Below are 23,836 nucleotides of genomic sequence, written 5' to 3'. Positions count from 1 at the left end.
TGTATACAGATGGGCCAAAAGATCCCAAGACTGAAGCAATTAGTGTAGCAGTAGTAATTCCGGAGTTAAATATCAAGATTGCAAAAAGAACATCAAATCTTCTGGATATATATGCAGTTGAGTTATATCCCATACTGCTGGCTCTAGAATTGGTGGAAGAAAGCAGCATCTCAAAAGTACTGATATGTAGTGATTCATTGTCAGCATTATTAAGTATTGAACAAGGAAACACAAATACCCATCAACAGATTTTGTATGATGTTCTTTTTGCTCATGATAGATTGTCTGACCAAAATAAACATGTAGTAATAATGTGGACTCCTGCTCATGTGGGTATTTTGAGTAATGAAAGTGCAGATAGGTTGGCCAAAGCAGCTGTTAAACGAGTCGATATAGATGTATAGGTACCCTTGTCTAAATCTGAAGGGAAAAGTAATTAGAATGGAAAGTAAGAACTTCAGGTGAATGGCATGGGATAATGAAACAAAAGGGAGACATTTATATAGGGTGCAAAACACAATAGAAGCTAAGAGGAGTAGTGGGTTAAAGAGACTGGAGGAGGTTATTATAAGTAGAATACGATCAGGCCACTGCTTTTTAAAAGGTACTCTTTTTTTTAGGATAGGGAAACATCCGACTGGGTTGTGTGATGGGTGCAATGTTATGGAGACGGTTGAGCATGTGCTTCTTAATTGTAGGAAGAATACAAGTCACAGGAGGGTGACGAGGGGTGAAATGAGTGATGGAAAGGAAATTCCGTTTGAACAAGTGGTTAATAAGTTAAGTCATGGTAAAAAAGGCAAAAAAAAAAAAAGTCATGGTGAAGGGAAAGTGGTGGTTTTTCGTTTTTTGAGGAATACTGGTCTTAGCAAGAGGATCTGACGATTCAGGAGTGACGGAAGATTAAAAGCCAGGATATGGCAGTAATGCAACATTTTTGGATGCAAGCTGCCATTAAACCTGAAAGAAGAAGTACTAGTTGCTGGTCTGTCTGTGTATCTACTGTGTGGTTTCCCTGCTGCCAACCATCATGTACCTTCGTCTACCTTCCTTCATGTTCATTTTTGCTGTTTTGTAGTTTGGTTTTGTCCCAGTATAGTTTAGTTTTAGCTCTGTTTTGCCATTTCCCCCCTTGTGCTTTATGTTACAATAAACCACAATCACATCTCAGCGAGTGCCTGCGCGTGGATCCTCATTTATTTCCTCCACATGGCTCACTCCATTCCCCATGACATGAAAGATAACATCCTACATTATACTACATAGTATTAGGTAGTATTGTAGTGAATACTGTATAAAATGAACCATGAAACTTAAAAAAAAAAGTGTTTTTAGGGCTTCTTAATTTTAATATAGGGAGAGAACTAATTTTGTGAATGTGGTGTGTGATAAAGTTCCAGTGGACACTTGGCTGAAAGCACTGGAGGGTAATGTGAGCAGATGGGAAAATAATAGAAGCAGATAAGGAGGAGTACAGGGAGGAGTGGTGATGTGCAGAAGATCAGATATAGAGATTTTACTTTATGGGGAGACTTTGAAGAAAGAAGCAGAATCTAAAATCAGTGGGATATTTCACAGGAAGCCAGTGAATTGGTTGAAGGGCTGTAATAATGAGTTCTATTAATGACACAAGAAGCTGAATTTTCCACCAACTGAAGTCTAAGGAGATATTTGTGTGGTAATCTAGAAAGGATAAATTATAATAATCCATATGTAATATAACCAGAGCTTGTATAAGAATAGCAATAGCGTTAGCTATGGGGAATGAAAACTAATATTATGTAAGGGTAAATATGATTTTAGAGAGCCAGTGCTGGAATTTAATTGAGGAATCATGTATATTTTACATAATTAAAGTTATTCCCAGAAACATTACTCCTCCTATGTTCTTGTTTTCTCCCCTGTGTGAGAAAAGCTTTTGGGTCATTCATAAAATATTCTGCTCCAGATACTGGAGGACAAAATCATCACTTTTGTGAAGAACGAGCTGAAGGAGATCCAGACAAACCTGAGTCCAGATGACCTACAGTCTTTTAAGGATCAATGTGAGGATGAAGATGTATTAAAAGGTGTGGATGAAGAGAAGAGTAAGAGAAGCAGAGAAGCATTTTTGACGATTACAGTGGACTTACTGAGGAGAATGAAGCAAAATAAGTTCGCTGAGCATTTGCTGAGAAGTGAGAATTATTCTCTAAATATAAAACATTCAACAATGTCTCAAGAAATAGACATAAATACATTCAAAATATGTGTGCGTGATGAATCTTGGACTTTTTGTGTGTTTGTGTGTGTGTCACTCAGAAACCTGCACTGGGAACTTGAAGTGGTGTCAGCATGACTTTAAATCTGCTCTGAAGAAGAAGTTCCAGTGTGTGTTTGAGGGGATCGCTAAAGCAGGAAACTCAACTCTTCTGAATCAGATCTACACAGAGCTCTACATCACAGAGGGAGGGACTGCAGAGGTCAATGATGGACATGAGGTCATACAGATTGAAACAGCATCCAGGAAACCAGACAGACCAGAAACAACAATCAGACAAGAAGACATCTTTAAAGCCTCACCTGGAAGAGATGAACCAATCAGAACAGTGCTGACAAAGGGAGTGGCTGGCATTGGGAAAACAGTCTTAACACAGAAATACAGCCTGGACTGGGCTGAAGACAAAGCCAACCATGACATCGAGTTCATATTTCCATTCACTTTCAGAGAGCTGAATGTGCTGGAAGAAAAAAAGTTCAGCTTGGTGGGACTTGTTCATCACTTCTTTACTGAAACCAAAGAAGCAGGAATCTGCAGATTTGAAGACTTCCAGGTTGTGTTCATCTTTGATGGTCTGGATGAGTGTCGACTTCCTCTGGACTTCCACAAAACTACAATCCTAACTGACCCCAGAGAGTCCACCTCAGTGGATGTGCTGCTGATAAACCTCATCAGGGGGAAACTGCTTCCCTCTGCTCGCGTCTGGATAACCACACGACCTGCAGCAGCCAATCAGATCCCTCCTGACTGTGTTGGCATGGTGACAGAGGTCAGAGGGTTCACAGACCCACAGAAGGAGCAGTACTTCAAGAAGAGATTCAAAGATGAGGATCAGGCCAGCAGGATCATCTCCCACATCAAGACATCACGAAGCCTCCACATCATGTGCCACATCCCAGTCTTCTCCTGGATCACTGCTACAGTTCTGGAGGATGTGCTGGGAACCAGAGAGGGAGGACAGCTGCCTAAGACCCTGACTGAGATGTATATCCACTTCCTGGTGGTTCAGGCCAAAGTGAATAAGGTCAAATATGATGGAGGAGCTGAGACAGATCCACACTGGAGTCCAGAGAGCAGGAAGATGATTGAGTCTCTGGGAAAACTGGCTTTTGAACAGCTGCAGAAAGGAAACCTGATCTTCTATGAATCAGACCTGACAGAGTGTGGCATCGATATCAGAGCAGCCTCGGTGTACTCAGGAGTGTTCACACAGATCTTTAAAGAGGAGAGAGGACTGTACCAGGACAAGGTGTTCTGCTTCATCCATCTGAGTGTTCAGGAGTTTCTGGCTGCTCTTCATGTCCACCTGACCTTCAGCAACTCTGGAGTCAATCTGCTGGAAGAACTACAAACAACCTCCCAGAAGTCTGAAACAAGAGCATCTGCAGAGAAACACTTCTACCAGAGTTCTGTGGACAAGGCCTTACAGAGTCCAAATGGACACCTGGACTTGTTCCTCCGCTTCCTCCTTGGTCTTTCACTCCAGACCAATCAGGTTCTCCTACAAGGTCTGCTGACACAGACAGTAAGTAGCTGGCAGACCAATCAGGAAACAGTCCAGTACATCAAGGAGAAGCTCAGTGAGAATCTGTCTGCAGAGAAAATCATCAGTATGTTCCACTGTCTGAATGAACTGAATGATCGTTCTCTGGTGGAGGAGATCCGACAGTCCCTGAGTTCAGGAAGTCTTTCCACAGATGAACTGTCTCCTGCTCAGTGGTCAGCTCTGGTCTTTATCTTACTGTCATCAGATAAAGATCTAGATGTGTTTGACCTGAAGAAATACTCTGCTTCAGAGGAGGCTCTTCTGAGGCTGCTGCCAGTGGTCAAAGCCTCCAACAAAGCTCTGTAAGTAAACATGTACACAAAAATGTATATTTATATTAAATTTACAGTATATCTTGTTGATCCAAACCTGCATTACCTTTTCAGACAATCGTTTAATATTTCAAGAGTGCAATATTTTTGCAAGCAAAAAATCACATCCTATGCACTAAAACAGCACAAGAGAATTAATTGCTGACATGGTATCTCTCCCTCAGTGTCAGATGCAATGACTGATTAAACCTCGTGTGTGGAAGTCTTTTTATGCTTCACTCTACTATAGTGTTGTCTTTTTACTGCTACTTCAATTTTCACTAACTTATCAAACAGACTATTCCATGCTATCCTTTTTTTGTTCATTAGAAAATGAAACAAGATATTTTTGTGAGAGTATCCTTGGCACAGCAGGTAGCATTTAACATTTTTAAGTTTGGAGAACTGAGAGCTCCTATAGAAAGTCTGTGCAAGGATAAGGCATCCATTTTGAGGCAGAAGAGCTCCAAGTTTTAACCTTTGAGCCAAGGCTATCAACAGTGCTACTCATCTCCCTCTGAACTCAACAAAATTTCAGCTGAAGATGTAATTCGATTATGGCTACAACATGTATACAGTCACTGTATAGCCTCCTGAGATCCAGCCTACTCATTTATGTCCACTTTAATCGACATTAGATTTTAGTCTGTAACTTTTTTCTTATTTCAGCTATCACATCGAGTCCTGTTTTGCTGAATAGAGGACATCCGGGCCTTTCCAGTAATATTGCATGCGTTTTAGTGGCCTCTTTTAGTTCCTAATAAGCAGGACATTAAAAAATGGACTGAAAGATACTTGTTTCCTTGGTTCTCAGATCTATGAATCTAATCTATGAATTTAATCATAGCAACTTTATTTTCCTCATCCAAAGCAAATATATACTGAAACATGTAAAATCTAGTTCATAAACATATAGACGTCTCCATAATAGCTCAGAAATGTCTTCTATTTTTCACTGGAGGTGATTGGATGATTGCTTTGAAGCTGTCAGCTGGGTGCATGCAGATATTCTAGGTTCCTGTTGCCTAGATGACCAGCTGCTGTATTTCCTAGCAGGTCATATGTCAACTGATTGTAACCCACATAAAAATAAAAAGAACTGCGTCTATAACTAAATTGGAATCTTAAATTCCAACCGGAGCGTGTCCGTGAAGGCATCGTGACGCGTCATGACGTACGCCACGCTGCGAGGCTGCACATGCCTGTTGTGACCAATCACATTCGCGAGGCACCGATATATGCCTTCCGGGTTGTCGCCTCGAAACGACGCGGGGGAGAGGCGTTAGCGGATGGAAGCAACAGTATTTTGATACCGCCGTGGGTAGATGCGTGGGGCTCGTATGTGACATCGCACGTAGTGAATGGCTAGTGGTGCCCTGGAGAGACCACAGCGACACCACTACTTTGGATGGCGAGCTAGGCCCAACGAGCCAGAACCCCAGCTACAACTTCCTGCGGTCTGGTAGGAGGCTGCTGCGGCCTACACTCTCCCCTCTTGGTTTTCAGTCCCCTAATTCTCACTTCCGAGATTTCAGTTTTGGAATCTTAGTGCTGATCATCATACTTCAAATTTCAACCTGTCTAGACTGTCATACGCGTTGGACTTATATCACTCATGAAATAAACTTTATGGACATTGTTTGACAGAGGTTGGACGAGGTTGCTGCACTGCCGTGCAGCGGATATTTTACAAGCTTGAATTGTTTTATTTTTTTCTTGTCTGCAGATTTTGTAAATATTGGTGTTTGGTAATTGCACTTTATTTTCACTATAAATAACAATTGTAATCACAATATCTGTGGTTGTACGTTTATTGTACTTCACTCACCTCCTAGAGCCGAATCTGATATCTTCTGAATTAGCCCAACTACTCATAACCAACTTAAATTATTTTAGCTTATGTACTTGCTACATAAGACAAATTAGTGGCGTGCCAGCCAGGAGGTTGTGTCAAGTATAATATTGTTGTGTACATTCAGTCTCACTATCTCACCATATTACTATAAACATGGATTTGTTGGAGTCATTAGGTGTTAAAATACCAAACGCGGTGTTGGTCAGTGGCGTCCCCGCATATGAGGTTGAAGAGGTTGAAGATTTTCTTCTCCAGTATGGTGCTATTGAACGCTCCGTGCCAATAAACTCACCCGGCTCTGAGTTTAATAATATGCTCGTTGTTGAGTTTAAAACGGGGTCTGCTTTTGATTTATTGGGTCCGATTCTGCCGTATACATTTAAGCCCTTAAATAATGAATATCATATGAAAAGCTTGTCTAAAATCTATGCGGCTACTGTCGGGTGCACAAAGACTAAGACTTATTTAGCTGACTTAAAACAAGTAGCAAAACTGTCTGGTCAGGATTTTGCTGAAGTTCTCCAAGAACTAATGACCCAAATAAATGGAGCTGTTTCAGAACTGCGCCCAGGAAAACCAGAAGGGCTCAAGCAGGAATGTACTGCCGCATCTGAACACAAAACGGCTGCTATTCCGGATCAACAAACCCACAACACGGCTATTCCTGTCACTTCTTCAGCTACCCCACATCCTACAACAACAGAAGGACATTCTATCAGTATGTCTGCAGCTGAGTTGAATCCACCTGAAGTACAGAGGTATGTTGTGGAGCATATAGTAAAGAGCGAAGATGTAAACATACGCTCATCTCATAAGCTGCGCATGTTTTCTGGGAGATTACCACACCCACAGCATGAGGTGGACTATGATACATGGCGCTCTGGAGTGGATCTCATCGCCCGGTGGCGCCAGTGTCCGGCAGCCTCGCCTCTGTCAGTGCGCCCCAGGGCAGCTGTGGCTACAATGTAGCTGCCATCACCAGTGTGTGAATGTGTGTGTGAATGGGTGAATGACTGAATGTAGTGTAAAGCGCTTTGGGGTTCTTAGGGACTGAGTAAAGCGCTATACAAATGCAGGCCATTTACCATTTACCATTTAAAGGATCCAGCCATTTCAGAACTGCGAAGATCCAGACACATCCTTGATAGTCTTTTACCACCTGCGGCGGACATAATCAAGCACCTTAACCCCGACCTACCAGCAGAGACTTATATTCAACATCTTGATTCTGCTTATGGAATTGTACAGGACGGGGAAGAACTTTATGCGAAGTTCATGGACACGCTGCAGAACTCGGGTGAGAAGCCATCCGGCTACTTACAGCGACTTCAGGTGGCCCTGAGTTTAGCTGTTAAGCGGGGAGGGGTCAAGCAGGGTGAAGTGAACAGGCACCTGCTCAGCCAATTCTGTAGGGGATGTTGGGATAGTAACCTTATCTCTGAGCTCCAGCTGAAGCAGAGAAAATCCAACCCACCTTCTTTTGCAGAACTGTTACTCCTATTAAGAACTGAAGAAGACAGAGAAGCTAGCAAAACTCTGAGGATGAAGCAACATTTGGGAACACCAAGACACAGAGTTGCAGCTCAAGCTCAGTTCGCAGTAGAAGAAGAAAAGGGGGTCTGTGCTGCGTTGTCCACTCTCACCCAGCAGATGGCGGAGATACAAAAGCAACTTGCCGCCTTAACTGCTTCCCAGTCTCGTCAGGCCTGTACTCCTGTCCCAAAGCAGCACCAGAAGCAAAGAACGGATACACAGGGGAATATATCATCTAACCCCAAACCTGGTTTCTGTTTCAGGTGTGGGGAAGATGGACACATTAGACCACAGTGTGAGAACAGACCCAATCCCGCATTGGTCAATGCAAAACGCAAACAGTTCAGTGAAAGGAAACCAAAATGGCAGAAGCAGAATTCATCAACTGGACATTTAAACTAGATACAGTTTCTGTAATGGGACATACAGGAACTGTGCAGGACCCACATTGTCCCGCAAAGGAGGAAAGGAACAAGGAGGAAATTGTTCACTGTGTAGACCTACACACTTGTCCGAAGGCAACCACAATGTTACCTCATGGGTTAGTTGGGTCAAGATGCACAACAGAGGTGACCCTAGCAGGCCATCCACAGAAATGCCTGCTTGATACAGGATCACAGGTTACTACAATACCTGTATCCTTTTACAACAATCATCTTCATGACCAACAAATTCAACCACTCCATGATCTTCTCCAGGTGGAAGGTGCTGCGGGTCAAACCATTCCATATCTTGGATACATTGAGATTTCCGTCAAGTTCCCCAGAGATTTTGTTGGTGAAGAATATGAAGTAACAACATTGGCTCTAGTTGTTCCGGACGTACACCCTGACGTCCCCGCTACTGTGCTAATTGGGATGAACACCCTGGAACCCCTGTATGAACAGCATCTTAACCAGCATCCGAGCTATCAGCCTAGCACTCATGGGTACAGAGCGGTGTTGAAAACACTACAGCTGTCACACAAGCAGAAGGAGAATGGCAGCATTGGGAATGTGAGGCTACTAAGCAAAGCCCCAGTGCGTGTTCCGGCCGGCCGCACTACTGTCATCCAGGGCTCTGCCAAAGTTTCCACCCCATTGTTTAGCCAGAGTGTTCTCCTACAGCATCCTGCTTCCACCTTACCTGGGGGGTTGTGTGTCAGCAGTTGTCTCATCAACTTCCCAGTTCTTTCTCCATACAAGGTTCCCGTGGTTATTACAAATGAGTCGGAGCAAGATACCTTCATTCCACCTCACAGTGTCATTGCAGATTTGGAAACCTACCACTGCATCTTGTCTGAACATCGCGTGACCCATCTTCCAGTCAGGAACAGTACCACCAGCCTGAACTTTGATTTTGGTGATTCTCCACTGTCACCTGAATGGAGGACGCGAGTCATAGGCAAGCTGAATGACATCTCGGAGGTCTTTTCGCATCACGACTTGGATTTTGGATGTACATCAGCTGTCAAACATCATATTCCACTCCATGACAATACACCATTCAAGCAACGTGCCCGTCCAATCCATCCACAAGATTTCGAAGCTGTCCGCCGTCACCTGCGTGAGCTTCTGGAAGCCGGCGTTATAAGGGAATCATCGTCTCCTTTTGCTTCGCCTATCGTGGTGGTCAGGAAGAAGAACGGTGAGGTCCGGCTGTGCATAGACTACCGGAAACTAAACCTTCAAACCATCAAGGATGCATACCCCTTACCTAATTTGGAGGAATCCTTTCCAGCACTCACTGGTTCTAAGTGGTTTTCAGTGCTCGACCTGAAGTCCGGTTACTACCAGATCCAGATGGAGGAGGAAGACAAGGCAAAGACTGCTTTTGTGACTCCTCTTGGGTTCTGGGAGTTTAACCAAATGCCTCAAGGTGTTACCAACGCCCCAAGCACCTTTCAGTGCTTGATGGAGCGATGCATGGGGGACCTTCACCTAAAGGAAGTGCTCGTTTTCCTGGATGACTTAATCATCTATTCGCACACTCTTGAGGAACACGAACGAAGGCTACTGAGAGTCCTGAACCGGTTGAAGGAATATGGGCTGAAACTGGCACCGGAGAAATGTCGATTCTTCCAAAAGTCTGTAAAGTACTTGGGTCATATTGTCTCTGAGGAAGGAGTTCAAACAGATCCCGAGAAGATAGAGACCATCAAGACATGGCCGGTTCCACAGACTCTGAAACAATTAAGATCTTTTCTGGGTTTCGCTGGTTATTACCGCCGGTTTATAAAAGACTATTCCGTCATTGCCAAACCCCTCAATGACCTGACTCGTGGATATTCTCCAGTTCAAAGATCAAGGACCCTGAAAGCTCACAAGATACCCACCTACAGGCCAAACCAACCCTTCGGGGAGAGGTGGGATACCAACTGTCAAGTTGCATTTGAAACCTTGATTGAGAAGCTTACAACTGCTCCGGTTCTTGGGTTTGCAGACCCGTCTCGTTCATACATTCTGCACACCGATGCGAGTGTGACCGGACTTGGAGCAGTGTTGTATCAAGAGCAAGAGGAGAAACTCCGGGTCATAGCTTATGCTAGCCGCGGATTGTCGCAGAGTGAGAGCTGTTATGCAGCCCACAAGCTGGAATTCCTCGCCCTTAAGTGGAGTGTGACCGAGAAATTCCAAGATTACCTGTACGGGGCAGATTTTACAGTGGTGACGGACAGTAATCCACTGACCTACGTTTTGACAACAGCTAAACTGGACGCTACTGGACACCGTTGGTTGGCTGCATTGTCAACGTACTCCTTTAAACTTCTGTACAGAGCTGGCAAACAGAATTGTGACGCTGATGCGCTTTCGCGGCGACCTTACTCCTGCTCCAATGATGAAGTTTCTAATGACCACGAACTCATTCGTCAGTTCATTTCTCAACACACAGCTGATTCTGATGTCCTTCCGGAAGAGACTGTGAGAGCAATCTGCCAAAGTCATTTGGTCAGAGCCACACGGCCGGGTGACTGCGGTGAGGTTGGCTTCACACTTGTCGAGTCTTTGTCAGTTCAAATGGATACCATCCCTGACAGTTACTGTTCCGAGGACTGTCATCAGCTGCCTGTCGTTTCTACTCTTAACATCAAAGAGAAACAACACTCAGATCCCTGCATTCGAGAGCTTATTCACCAGCTTGAGACGGGGAACAGGGTTCCACCAACAGCTAGAGCTGAGCTCCCTGAACTTCCGTTCCTGTTCAGAGAATGGTCCAGGTTGGAGCTGGTGGATGGAGTCCTGTACAGGAGGAGACGGGACAATGGAGACCTTTTATATCAGCTTGTCCTTCCAGAGGAGTTGCGGCCATCAGTCCTGAAAAGCCTCCATGAGGATATGGGCCATATGGGGATTGAACGTACACTTGACCTTGTCCGTACGAGATTCTACTGGCCTAAAATGGCAAAGGATGTTGAGCAGAAGATTAAGACTTGTGGCCGCTGTGTGCGCCGAAAAGCCCTGCCGGAAAAAGCTGCTCCACTTGTCAGCATAAAAACATCTCGACCCCTTGAGCTTTTGTGTATGGATTTTCTTGCTCTTGAGCCTGACACTAGTGGCACTCGTGATATCTTAGTCCTGACTGACCATTTCACTAAGTTCGCTGTTGCCATTCCAACACCCAATCAAAAGGCAAGAACTGTGGCGAAGTGTTTATGGGAGAATTATATCATTTATTATGGCATTCCTGAGCGAATTCATACCGACCAAGGGCAAGATTTTGAGTCAAGACTAATAAAAGAATTGTGTGAGTTTGCAGGCATTCAGAAGAGCCGTACAACCCCTTACCATCCGAGGGGAAATCCAGTGGAGCGATTTAACAGGACGTTGCTGGCAATGTTGGGGACCTTGGAGACAAAACAAAAAACAAGGTGGAAAGAGCATGTGAAACCGCTGGTTCACGCCTATAATTGTACCAGGAACGAGGTTACAGGGTTTACTCCTTACGAACTCATGTTCGGTAGAACACCTCGTCTACCTGTGGACCTGGCGTTCAATCTGCCACTGCGGGAATCCCAGCAAAAGAGTCACTCACAGTACATTAAGTCACTCAAATCGAGATTGGAGGAAAGTTTCAGTATTGCCTCCAGTAACGCTACAAAGGCTGCCGACCGAAATAAGAAACGCTTTGACAACCGTGTGATACCATCAGCATTGGAACCAGGTGATCGTGTGCTTGTGAGGAATGTCCGCCTTCGAGGGAAGCATAAACTTTCAGATAAATGGGAGGAAGAAGTTTATGTGGTTGTCCATCGGGCTGGGGACCTCCCGGTCTACAAGGTAAAACCTGAGAACAGCGATGGACCTATGCGGACCCTTCACCGCGACCTCCTCCTTCCATGCGGCCTCCTCACGGGCAGTGAGGTTAACTTGGAATCACCAGAGCAATCGCTTCCGCACAGACCAAGAACTCGGCAGCAGAACCCGGATTTAAATTCCCTCACAGAACCTCTGGTTGAGGATGAGGACACAGGAAGCTTGGTTTCATTGTATGTTAATCCTCCAACGTTGCACTTCACTGTGGAAAAACAGAATCAATTTCCAGATTCATCTGACGGTGGGAGCCTAGGACCACTGATTTTGGATCCTTCAGTTGAAGTGGAAGTGCAAGGAGAACCAGCCTCTGTGTCCAGTGTTCTTCCTCCAGCAGTGGAGTCTGGTGGTGGGCAATCTGACTCTGATGTGGAAGACACTTTGCCTGAACTTATTGAAAGTCACCCTGAAGATAGAAATAGCTTACCTGAAAACTTACCTGGAAGTGGAGACATACTTGTCAACATTCCTGTCGTTGCTGTTGAAGATTCTCCTGAAGAGTCTAGTGTTATTGAACAGGACACCGACATAGGTGACGGGCTAAGACGTTCACAACGACAAAGAGCACCACCTGATCGACTTCACTATTTCACTCGTGGTAATCCTCTGGTTTCCGTTGTCCAAACGATGTTGCATAGTCTTTCCGATGCATTGGGCCATAATGCTAGCAGTCCTTCGTCTGTTCACGTTGTCTAACGTTTAACATGCGACGGGACGTGCATGGTTAAGGCGGGGAGGATGTAACCCACATAAAAATAAAAAGAACTGCGTCTATAACTAAATTGGAATCTTAAATTCCAACCGGAGCGTGTCCGTGAAGGCATCGTGACGCGTCATGACGTACGCCACGCTGCGAGGCTGCACATGCCTGTTGTGACCAATCACATTCGCGAGGCACCGATATATGCCTTCCGGGTTGTCGCCTCGAAACGACGCGGGGGAGAGGCGTTAGCGGATGGAAGCAACAGTATTTTGATACTGCCGTGGGTAGATGCGTGGGGCTCGTATGTGACATCGCACGTAGTGAATGGCTAGTGGTGCCCTGGAGAGACCACAGCGACACCACTACTTTGGATGGCGAGCTAGGCCCAACGAGCCAGAACCCCAGCTACAACTTCCTGCGGTCTGGTAGGAGGCTGCTGCGGCCTACACTCTCCCCTCTTGGTTTTCAGTCCCCTAATTCTCACTTCCGAGATTTCAGTTTTGGAATCTTAGTGCTGATCATCATACTTCAAATTTCAACCTGTCTAGACTGTCATACGCGTTGGACTTATATCACTCATGAAATAAACTTTATGGACATTGTTTGCCAGAGGTTGGACGAGGTTGCTGCACTGCCGTGCAGCGGATATTTTACAAGCTTGAATTGTTTTATTTTTTTCTTGTCTGCAGATTTTGTAAATATTGGTGTTTGGTAATTGCACTTTATTTTCACTATAAATAACAATTGTAATCACAATATCTGTGGTTGTACGTTTATTGTACTTCACTCACCTCCTAGAGCCGAATCTGATATCTTCTGAATTAGCCCAACTACTCATAACCAACTTAAATTATTTTAGCTTATGTACTTGCTACATGATGATATTCTTTGATTTCGCTGGTTGTCTCTTCAGTAGCTTACTGTCATGATTCGGCTGTGTGGCAGGCAGGAATGGACCCAAACACAAACTCACGGGGACAGAACTTAAACTCAAAAGCACAGCTTTATTCATACAACAATACAAAACTAATCTGGGAAAAACGAATTATAATGCGCACCAGGAGACACGGATAATCACACACAGCTATGAGGGAGAAGGTGACACAGAACTGAGGGAGACGTGGACATAAATACACAGAGGGAACACAGGGAGAGCACAGACATAACGGGCTGGGGAAAACATGGAATACAACACGAGGAGGAGGAACGAGGCATGGTGACTCACAGATACGTGGAGGGGGGACAAAAGGGGGTGCTGACATGAGGGAAAATCTATTAAACCAAGGTGAACAACATAGGAAGCATGGAATGAATAAACAACAAAATAGAAAAACATGAGAAAAATAAGAATACTGGGTCAAAATGACCCAGGACTATGACACTTACCTGAAGATTTATCACTTGCTGAACATCACCAGAAGTTATTTTGAATGTATTTAATTGAAGTCATCACATATCATACAGTTTCTTTGGCATGTGAATCACTTTCAGCCTGTACGCAGCTTTAGGGAGAGGGGGAGGAGATGTTTTCTTCACTGTCAGAGGGAGTAAACTGTTTTTAACCTGCTGGTTTTGAAATTGATTGATCTGAATTTGTTGCTGGAATCTCGGGTGCTGTGAAGGTTTCTGCTGTCCACTGTCATATCCCAGATTGGAATAGGTCTCCAAAATAGATGGATGAATATGATATGTTTCCATTTCTAATCAGGAGCCAGAAATCATGTTATTCAGTGCTGTGCATTCTTAAAGTGACCCATCAGGAAAAAAACAGTGTTTTATGTAGGATGACCTTAAAGGAGTTCAAACAGATTTCTGAAGGATAATAAACTGAGCAGCTGCTCGAAGGTTTTCACTATTTTTCACTATTGTTTTGTTTCTCTTAGACTGACCTACTGTAACCTCTCAAAGAGAAGCTGTGAAGCTCTGTCCGCAGTTCTCACCTCACCGTCCTGTAATCTGAGAGAGCTGGACCTGTGTAACAATGACCTGCAGGATTCAGGAGTCAAGCTTCTTTCTGCTTTAGTCGAGAGCCCACACTGTAAACTCGAAACTCTCAGGTCAGGATTTTAAATGATGATTTAAATTGTGATTTATAATATTGCACAAATATCTAACCTTAACAAAGTTGTTAAGTGACCTCTTTTATACTTTTTGTTTCTTTTTTTAAATGAAAGTAACTGCATGCATAATATCTAGAACCATTTTGAATTTCTAACACTAATTTGTTTTATACTCGTAAGATGAAAATATAAAAAAAAAGCAGTACATTTTTAGGCAATATTGAAATGTACAGCTTATTTGGTTCATCTATATATTTAGACCTAAAATCTGAGGAAAAGTTGAAGAAACAGCCTAATCCAAGTAATCAATTAAGAAGTTTATTGGTAATTAGTGACTGGTGCAGTATTTGTTCTAATTTGCATTACTTACCTTTAAAGGTAAATTCCACAAAATGAGATTTTTATCTTTTCTTCAACAACATTCACATCCACCAGATCTTCTTACTTGGTTTCTATTTCTTTTCTGAAGGTGTTTAATTAGCTGTTAGTTCATATATTAGTTTGCTTAATAGAATATTCTACTACAAAAATAAAAAGATGCACTTCTTCTTGAGAGAATGAAATGGATGGCTGGGTAAGCTCCACTGGCACTGAGCTGGAAATTCATTAAATTATCACAGTAGTAGCTGCCATGGTTTCAAAAAGCAAGCCATCTTACCCTGTAGATAATACAGGGTTCTGGAGCCACATATAGGTTAGGAGACTCACCACTGGTGATCACCAGTGCTAACTACCTCAAAATCATCCAAGCGTCTTCCTTGCTAACCCTGATAAAAAGTAACCTTAGTAGCCTCACAGGTGAAATTCTATCAGTTCCACCTGTTAATGGTAGGTTTTCTATTGACCTTGTTATTTCTGAGATGAGTTTATTAGCCTGGACAGCAGTTTCAAAGGAAAGGTTATTTTTATTATTGGGCTCTGTGATCCATATACTTTTATATGCCATATGCTGCCTTTCTAATATTGTATGTTGTTACCTTACACCAGTGGTTCTCAAACTTTTTACATCATTCTCACATAGCAGGAAATAGGGGAGACCGGGGATAGTTGTAACATTTTTGACATTTCTGTCTGTAAATTGGAGCTCTTTTAAGGTAGTGGATTCAAAATGTAATGCAAAGTATTTACATGTCTCTGCTATTAAATAGTGCAGCTATTTTCTCTGCAGCACAATTACCCATTGCATGGTATGGTCTCAAACACGAAGAGTGAAATGTTACAATTAACCCCATAGTCTGGGTTAGTTGTAACATATCCTGGGGTGAAATGTAACACAATGAAATAAGGGTACTAACAAAATATTAACATGCAATCTTTGTTTATTCAACACATGAATGCACTTAGAGCCATTTATGTAGCTGTGTGTGTGTGACAGAATTGTCACGGTGTGCCGGGGCAAGCCGTGTGGAGTTGTAGAAAAGGACCCAAAAGGCGGCAGCTCTGGTGCAGGTGAATATTTATTTACAACGGTGGGTACAAAACAGCACTGGTGGAAAAACAAGAAACCGGAAACCTAAACTGGGTAAGCTAATAACACAAATCAGAAACGAGGATGCAGGGAGGTCCAGGGAAATACATACGGAGAGACGCAGGGAGACCGAGGGGAAACAACACAGACGAACCAGCAACTACTAAGACAGAAAACACAACTTAAATACACTCAGAGAACACAAGGAGATTACACACAGGTGGGAAACACAGCTGGGAGTGATTAACATGACGAGACTAGGGAGGCAAACTGAAAACACATAAGACGCAGACCTTCACAATAAAACAGGAACTTACACATGAAAGGACACAAACTAAGAAACGCGGACTAGATACAGGAACACACGGGCAGAACAGAGTAAACACTAACCAGAGGAACAACAGAACCAAAATCGTGAAGAGAAAACACAAAACGCTGGGTCAAAAGGACCCAGGATCATGACAAGAATGCAGAAATTTAGCTTTTGAACATATTCCAACCCCCCAAAAAGACGAAATGTTGGGAGAAAACTCTGTAAAAACCCAGGAGAAATAAAGACACAATGAGACAAAGTTACTTTCTTTATCAAACGTGTACACGGGTGAGCTGCGAAGAACAACTCACAACCATGGACAGTGGCTTGGCATCTTTTATAGGCACAAATCACAGAGACAGTGAGAACAGGATAAGAAAATAATAAACAGATAAAATAAACAAATCCATATATGGTGCTAGTCTCGTCAGCAGAGAGCTGGGAGATAAAACAATCTAAAACAATATGTCCCAGAAACAATATGTCTTTGCTGGGAAAGTCTAAAAAGACACTTCTAAACTAATCAAACTACAGACAGAGGGCATCTTTGTACATTTAAAAGAAGGGAAAGAAACATAGAATCATTTTTCCTCTAACACAAATTATGGAATTTTCTGCAACTGAATATTTCATTAATTTTGGTTGGTCTTCCTTGAGTTTGGCCTCATTGGCTCAGTGGGCATTATAACCTACAACTCTTGCACCAATTTTGAACATAACAATGAAGCTGAAAAAATGTAGTTGTTCACCAGCACCGCAATTCCATTACTTTTTATCATGGCTTACCTTGGTGTGGTTTGCAAAGTGCTTCAGAAAGATGAGGAAATCTGTTTCTTGCATCCATCCTGATTTATTTCCACTACCAGTACTTCCTACTGGTCCATCTCTGACACAGTGGTCTGCATAATGTATGTGTGGGAACACAAACAGTGGAGGAATTGTGTTGCCAATGGCATTAACCGCATATACAAATGCGACCAGTGAACCTCTCTGTGCTGATGTCGTTCACAAACTTGTTTAATATAAGTTAAAGTAATAGTGTGGTAAGTTGTAACATCTGCATTATTGTTACAACTAACCCAGACTGTTGCTGTTACAACTGACCCAGACTCCTATAGCCATGAACTAGCTAACATTACAGCCAACGGCTAAAACATTAGCACTAAAGACCTACACAGAATATATCCCCATAGACATACAAATAACATAATTTAAGTTTGATGAGTTTAACTGCAAAGCAGATAATGCTATTACAAATTGAAATAAAGTAGAAAAACTTACTTTTTGCCATACAAATTACTTTTTTTCATGTTAAATTGTCTGTGTTTGACAAAATGTGCTGATTTTTCACATGTGATAGCAGAACTGAGTTGGGCATGCACAGGATGAGTCACATCATTTGAAACTTAGCCCTGATTGGAGAAATTGGAAGTGTTACAACTGACCCACGTTACAACTATCCCCGGTCTCCCCTACTTTCACACACCATCTAAAGTAAAACATGACAGAAAAGCCTAGCTGGAATTTTATTTGGGCGGCAAAATCATTTACAATGAATTTTTCAGCAAGTTTTTTAGACGAACAACTTTCATTTCAAGCAACTATTTGTGACTTCTTGTCACTAGACTGCTTCATTAGTCTGCAGCATCTTCAAAAAGGCATCAAGTTAAACATAATTTGAACTTTGCCAGAAATTCAAAAATACATTTTAGTCTTAGTCTTTTAAAATCAGAAATCCAGAAACCTGTGAACAGAGCTTAATACTTTTCACTCTTAGAGGCTGCAGTAAGCCTGTTTTTGACTGCAGAGCGTGTCTTCTTCAGCACAAGTAAAATCAGCAGGTACACATGCATTAAATGGATCTCTCCCCAAGGCAATCTGAGCACTGTTATCTCGAAAGAATTGCTGAAAAAAATGCTCTCAGACAAGAGATGTGCTCTTTAAAGCATGGAATCTCTGTGATAGCTCCCAACTGACTGGGTTTGGCAAAGTTGATCAGATTCTCAAAGGAATCAACATTTTCTTCATAAAGTTGCCAGCTGTGCCTCTCAAGTTTTCGACTGAATGTACTGATTTTGTCTGCCTGGTGTTTGCCACTGCCTTGAAGCTGAAGATTTAAGACATTAAGCTTTTCAAATATACAGTGGCTTGCAAAGGTATTCAGCCCCCTTGAACTTTTCCACATTTTGTCACATTACAGCCAGAAACATGAATCTATTTTATTGGAATTCCATGTGAAAGACCAACACAAAGTGGTGCACACGTGAGAAGTGGAATGGAAATCATACATGATTCCAAACATCTTTTACAAATAAATAACTGAAAAGTGGGGTGTGCGTAATTATTCAGCCCCCTTTTGAGTGCAGTCAGTTGCCCATATACATTGCCTGATGAGTGCTAGTGTCACGTATAAATAAAGTTAAATTAAATTGAATTGATGGAAATGACAGTCTTGGTAGTAGGAGATTGGTCCACCAGCAGTGGTAATGAGAATCAGCACAACTCAAATCTGATGCCATGGTCCTTGGCCAAAAAAGGGTGGAGTGCCCACTCCGGATTCAGGGACGAGCTCCTGCCCTAAGGGGAGGAGTTTAAGTATTTTGAGGTCTTGTTCACGAGTGACGGGAGAAGGGAGCGGGAGATTGGCAGACAAATTGGTGCTGTGGCTGCATTGTTGCGGTTGCTGCACAAGCTGTGCCTAGTGAACAGATGAACGAGATTGCAGATACAAGCAGCAGAAATGGACTTCCTCCGAAGGGTGGCTGGCCCTGGCCCTTAGAGATAGGGTGAGATGTTCAGCAATCTGGGAGGGGCTCAGAGTAGAGCCACGGCTCCTCCACATTGAAAGGAGCCAGTTGAGGTGGATCGAGCATCTGACAAGGATGCCTCTTGGGCCACTCCTGGGTGAGGCATGATTATATGACCCGGGGCAGGCAGGCATGACCCAGGACACATGGGGAGATCATAACTCTTGGCTTTAGTGGGAACGCCTTGGTTTTCCCCAGATAAGATGGAGGAGGTGGCTGGGGAGAGGGAGGTCTGGGCTTCTCCGCTTAGGCTGCTGCCCCCGCAACCCAGCCCTGGATTGAAGAAGATGCATGGATGGATAGATGTTATTGTGTGTGACAAACAGATAATCATTGTTCATAGATGGGTTGTTGTTTTGTGCGTCTGCAGTCTGTCAGGCTGTCTGATCACAGAGGAAGGCTGTACTTCTCTGGCCTTAGCTCTGAGCTCCAACCCCTCCCATCTGAGAGAGCTGGACCTGAGCTACAATCATCCAGGAGACTCAGGAATTGAGCTGCTGTCGGCTGGGCTGAAGGATCCACGCTGGAGACTGGACACTCTCAGGTATGGAGAGATTGTGTGATAGAGGAGGAAGAGCTGAAAACATATCCTTTGTCGTTCACTCACTTCCTGTTTGTTACATGCAGATGTGACATGACTTGATCAACAAGGCATACAATATAGCTTTCCATCACCAGTGTATGAAGGTGTGTGTGAATGGGTGGATGACTAAATGTGTAAAGCGCTTTGGGTTCCTTTGGGACAAAGTAAAGCACTATACAAATACAGGCCATTTACTATTTACAATGCTAATGCCGCAGGGAGAACTTCTCCAGGAAAAATTGTAGGTATTTCAGTATAGTTAACAGTTCAAATTAGATAAATCTCTGTATACAGAGGCTGAGGACATATTTATCCTATATTAAAACAAACACTGGAACCGGGGGAAACTGTAAGCCTAGCTTTATAGAAAGAAAACAAAATCTTTATTTTATAATCAGAGCTGTGGTAGAAGTTGACACTTATAGGGAGATGTTTTCTGTACAATTTAAAGGCAAGCAGCCCTGCAGAAATGTATTTACTATATGTATTTAATTAATTAATTAAACTTCAGACTTGTGTAGGAACAGTGGTAGGGATTCTGACCGACAGCTTGCATATGTCTGGGCCAGTTCCCTTGCCTGTTTCTGGAAGGTCCTGACAAAGAAAGCAGCTAGGGCTTGCGACCTGCTGGTACAAGGTGTGAGAAATAGCGAGGTGCAGAAAGTGTTTGTTTCTTCTGGAAAGTGTGTCAAAAAACCTGATGAAGAAAGTGTAGAAAACATCATAGATTCAGCAGAAGAAACTGGCAGAGGCAGTTTTCACAGGAAATCTGTGTACAGGAAACATGGCTTAAGCTGAGGTTAGATTTAGTTTTCCATAAATGATAGGCTTGATGCTGCTGGTGGAGGGTGTGCACCATTCATTAAACCAAACATCAAATACAGGGAACTGGCTAAAGGAGATAATCTCTAGCACTGTAGAAATGCACTGGTCCCTTAATAGTTTCAACATAAAATTTTATGGTATATTGTTCACTATTTTTGTTTACAAAATAGTGACAGAGGCATAGATTTCTCTGTGTGTATGTGGAGAAATACGCTGCTAAATCAGAACAGGTTTCAGGTAAATGGTGGCTTTAAAACACATGAAAACAACGCTGCGTGCACTCAGAGGTCAGAGGTCATGTGCAGTAAGCACACTGACACTAAGGGGAGAAAAAAAGGCAGGTCCTTTCCAGCTAGGAATATAAAGAAGAAGAGGAATATAAAGATAATGAAAAATACGGTTTGAATCAGTCATATTTTATTCAATACAGTGGTGTAGTGACAGATCCAGGATCAGTTCAAATCATTAGCAGTTTGATCCACGTATGGACTGAAGTGTTTTTGTGAAAATGTTGGGCTGCTCCTTTATCAGTGTCTAAAAGTATCTGTATGAGAGCCATGTAATGTCCATGTGGGCAAGCTGAAAGAGACTGTACTAGTCATGTTTGCAAGATGGTGCCTATGTGTTCGGCACGCTGTCTATCACTCTCCTTTATTTGTTTTGTTTTATATTATTTTTAGCTAACTTTGCACTACATGTCTGTCCTACTTTGTATTATCATCACCAAACATTATTGGAAATAGGTTTATCCATCCAGATCTCTGACCGGCCTGGATATGAAAACCAAGGCTTTTTGCCTTCCTTTCTGGGAGCAATACCACTGTACTAGCGTTCCCTACCACTGTCACCAGATTTACGGAAGCAATGCAGGAGACGGGGTAACCGTCGTCTTGTCAAGCTGAAATCTTGGATTTCTCATTTTCCCTATGAGTTCCGCTCCATCCGCTGTTTTTGTCTGCAACTTTTGGTGCCATTGCATGCCTTTATTACTTCCTAGGGCCCTAAATTTTTATTGGGGCCACAAATCACTCTGTTTGACATAAGGGGTATAATATCCCTCCTTACTGATCGTGGTAAATATGTTGTGCTTGTGTTATTGGACATAACAGCCGCCTTTTACACAGTAGTTGTGGGAGAAGTCTGCAGTGTAGATGGTGAAGAGTAACAGAGACAGAACCGTTCCCTGTGGAGTCCCCATACTGCAGATGACCCTGTCCAACACGCAGCCCTGAGTTCAGCATCATCGGCTCCAATGCCTGGCTGGTAGGGAAACTGAAGTGGGTCCAATGATGAGCTCACCAGGCGCCGAAGCTGAGCCAGGACCAGCCGCTCGAGGGTCTTCATCAGGCAGGATGTCAAAGCCACCAGCCTATAGCTGTTGAGGTCCTTGGAGCGTGAAGTCTTTGGCACTGGGACCACACAGGAGGTTTTCCAGACTCTACCCAGTTTTTCTTTTACTGTTTTTTTGTTTTATCTTTAAATGGTCTGGCTCCTGTGTACTTATCTGATTTGCTGAAGCCACATGTTCTTCCTTGCTCTCTCTGTTCAGCTGAAATGCAGAAGAGACCGGGTGTTCTCTGCTCCGGTGCTTTGGAATAACCTACTCCTCCATATTAGACAAGCGTCATCAGTGCAGGTCTTTAAGTCCAGATTGAAAACCTGTTTTTAGTCCCTGGTTTTTCACTCTCTAGGAAACTGACACCTAATTAAGTTTATTGTATTATTAATAATTTTATTGTATATTTCATTTTGCTAGGTTTTTTTTTATATCTGTGTTGTTCAGCATTTTGTCCTGCCTGGTGTTTTCTTAAAGTGCTATACAAATAAACGATAAATATGATCATGGTCTGACCCTCCTCCTCCTTTCAGGGTGGAGCCTGCTGGAGAACGATGGTTGAGACCAGGTCTGAGGAAGTGTAAGTGTGTTTTTAATGGGATTCATGAAAACAAAGCAGCACACATTCAACCATCTTCATCATGTCAGGAGTCATCATCAAAGTGTCAATCAATGAACAGATGATGGATCAATAACTACAGCTGGATTGTGTTTGTTCTCTCATCAGATTCCTGTCAACTCACAATCGACACAAACACAGTGAACACAAAGCTCCAACTGTCTGACAACAACAGGAAGGTGACACATGTGGAGGAGGTTCAGTCATATCCTGATCATCCAGACAGATTTGATGTTCATCAGCTGCTGTGTGGAAATGGTCTGACTGGTCGCTGTTACTGGGAGGTCGAGTGGAGAGGAAGGGTTTATATATCAGTGAGTTACAACAGTATCAAAAGGAAAGGAGAGAGTAATGACTGTGAATTTGGACTCGATCATCAGTCCTGGAGGTTGCACTGTGCTAATGATGGTCCTGTTTATGTCTGTCACAATAAGAAATTTGCATCCCCCTCCTCCTCCTCCTCCTCTGTCTCTAACAGAGTAGCAGTGTATGTGGACTGTCCTGCTGGCACTCTGTCCTTCTACAGAGTCTCCTCTGACACTCTGATCCACCTCCACACCTTCAACACCACATTCACTCAAACTCTTTATCCTGGGTTTTGGTTAAATTATAATTCCTCAGTGCGTCTGTGCTGAGTTGAGTGTAAAGAGTGTCTCCTGTTAGAGAAACACTGACTGTTGAACAGAGTTCAGTCTGTACATGTCTGTCAGAAAACTTTGTAGTATGTCGGTGAGAGATTGGATATGAGATTTTTAAAAATGTGTAAATATGCCCATATACCATTGTATATGTTGTGTATGACTGTAGTTTGTATACAACATTAAAACTATCACAAAGGGTCCTGGTGAAGAATCTGCTGGAATTGATGGCTATTTGATTTGTTGTTCTTTCCTGAATATGTTTTACATTCTAATGAGAGAAATAAGTAGCTACGGAAATTGTATTTCCATTGTTATATGTCAGAAATTTGTGGAGCTTTTATTTTGATGTTTGGATTGACTGTAAGTAGGAAGTGCAGAAAATAGTGGGAAAGTATGGCTACACCTTTGAGATAATGGAATTCGTCGAAAAGCAATGGCTGTAATTTCTGACAGTTCCTTGTATATTCGGCAATGAATAATAGTGTGTTCTGTGACATTGTTTTCTCTACTACTACACCTTCAATGAAGTGCAGTAGTAGTAGGTCGTAGCCTCTGCGCTAATGATACAAGTGTATTCTCACTCACTACCTTGTCCAAAATAGCTTATGCCACATAAACTTTCCACTCTGCTATTTTAAATTTGTTTTATGTCTTATGTTTTTCTGATTGTGTAAACTTTTATGTTGC

At 42.9% G+C, this 23,836-nt stretch overlaps 2 protein-coding genes across 2 annotated transcripts in view; both read left to right on the top strand.

Annotated features, from left to right (window-relative positions):
• The window catches only part of LOC146672996 (NLR family CARD domain-containing protein 3-like), a 30,621-nt gene extending 7,478 nt beyond the window's left edge, over positions 1-23,143 (top strand). Inside the window, exons 2-7 of the mRNA XM_085401443.1 lie at positions 1,949-2,177; positions 2,302-4,108; positions 14,381-14,554; positions 19,516-19,689; positions 22,423-22,469; positions 22,617-23,143. Coding sequence (XP_085257569.1) covers positions 2,141-2,177; positions 2,302-4,108; positions 14,381-14,554; positions 19,516-19,689; positions 22,423-22,469; positions 22,617-23,143 — 2,766 coding nt within the window. The 5' untranslated portion in view covers positions 1,949-2,140. The remainder of the gene's footprint in view (positions 1-1,948; positions 2,178-2,301; positions 4,109-14,380; positions 14,555-19,515; positions 19,690-22,422; positions 22,470-22,616) is intronic.
• LOC146672994 (NLR family CARD domain-containing protein 3-like) overlaps positions 1-23,836 on the top strand; it is a 172,171-nt gene that overhangs the window by 121,627 nt on the left and 26,708 nt on the right. The gene's annotated exons all lie outside the window — the stretch shown is intronic.

Source organism: Rhamphochromis longiceps, linkage group LG3 (genome assembly GCF_057381845.1).
Source record: "Rhamphochromis longiceps isolate RC_006_pf linkage group LG3, R_longiceps_female_GT1.1, whole genome shotgun sequence".
NCBI classification, from domain to species: Eukaryota; Metazoa; Chordata; class Actinopteri; order Cichliformes; family Cichlidae; genus Rhamphochromis; species Rhamphochromis longiceps.
This window is presented reverse-complemented; position numbering and strand designations above follow the sequence as displayed.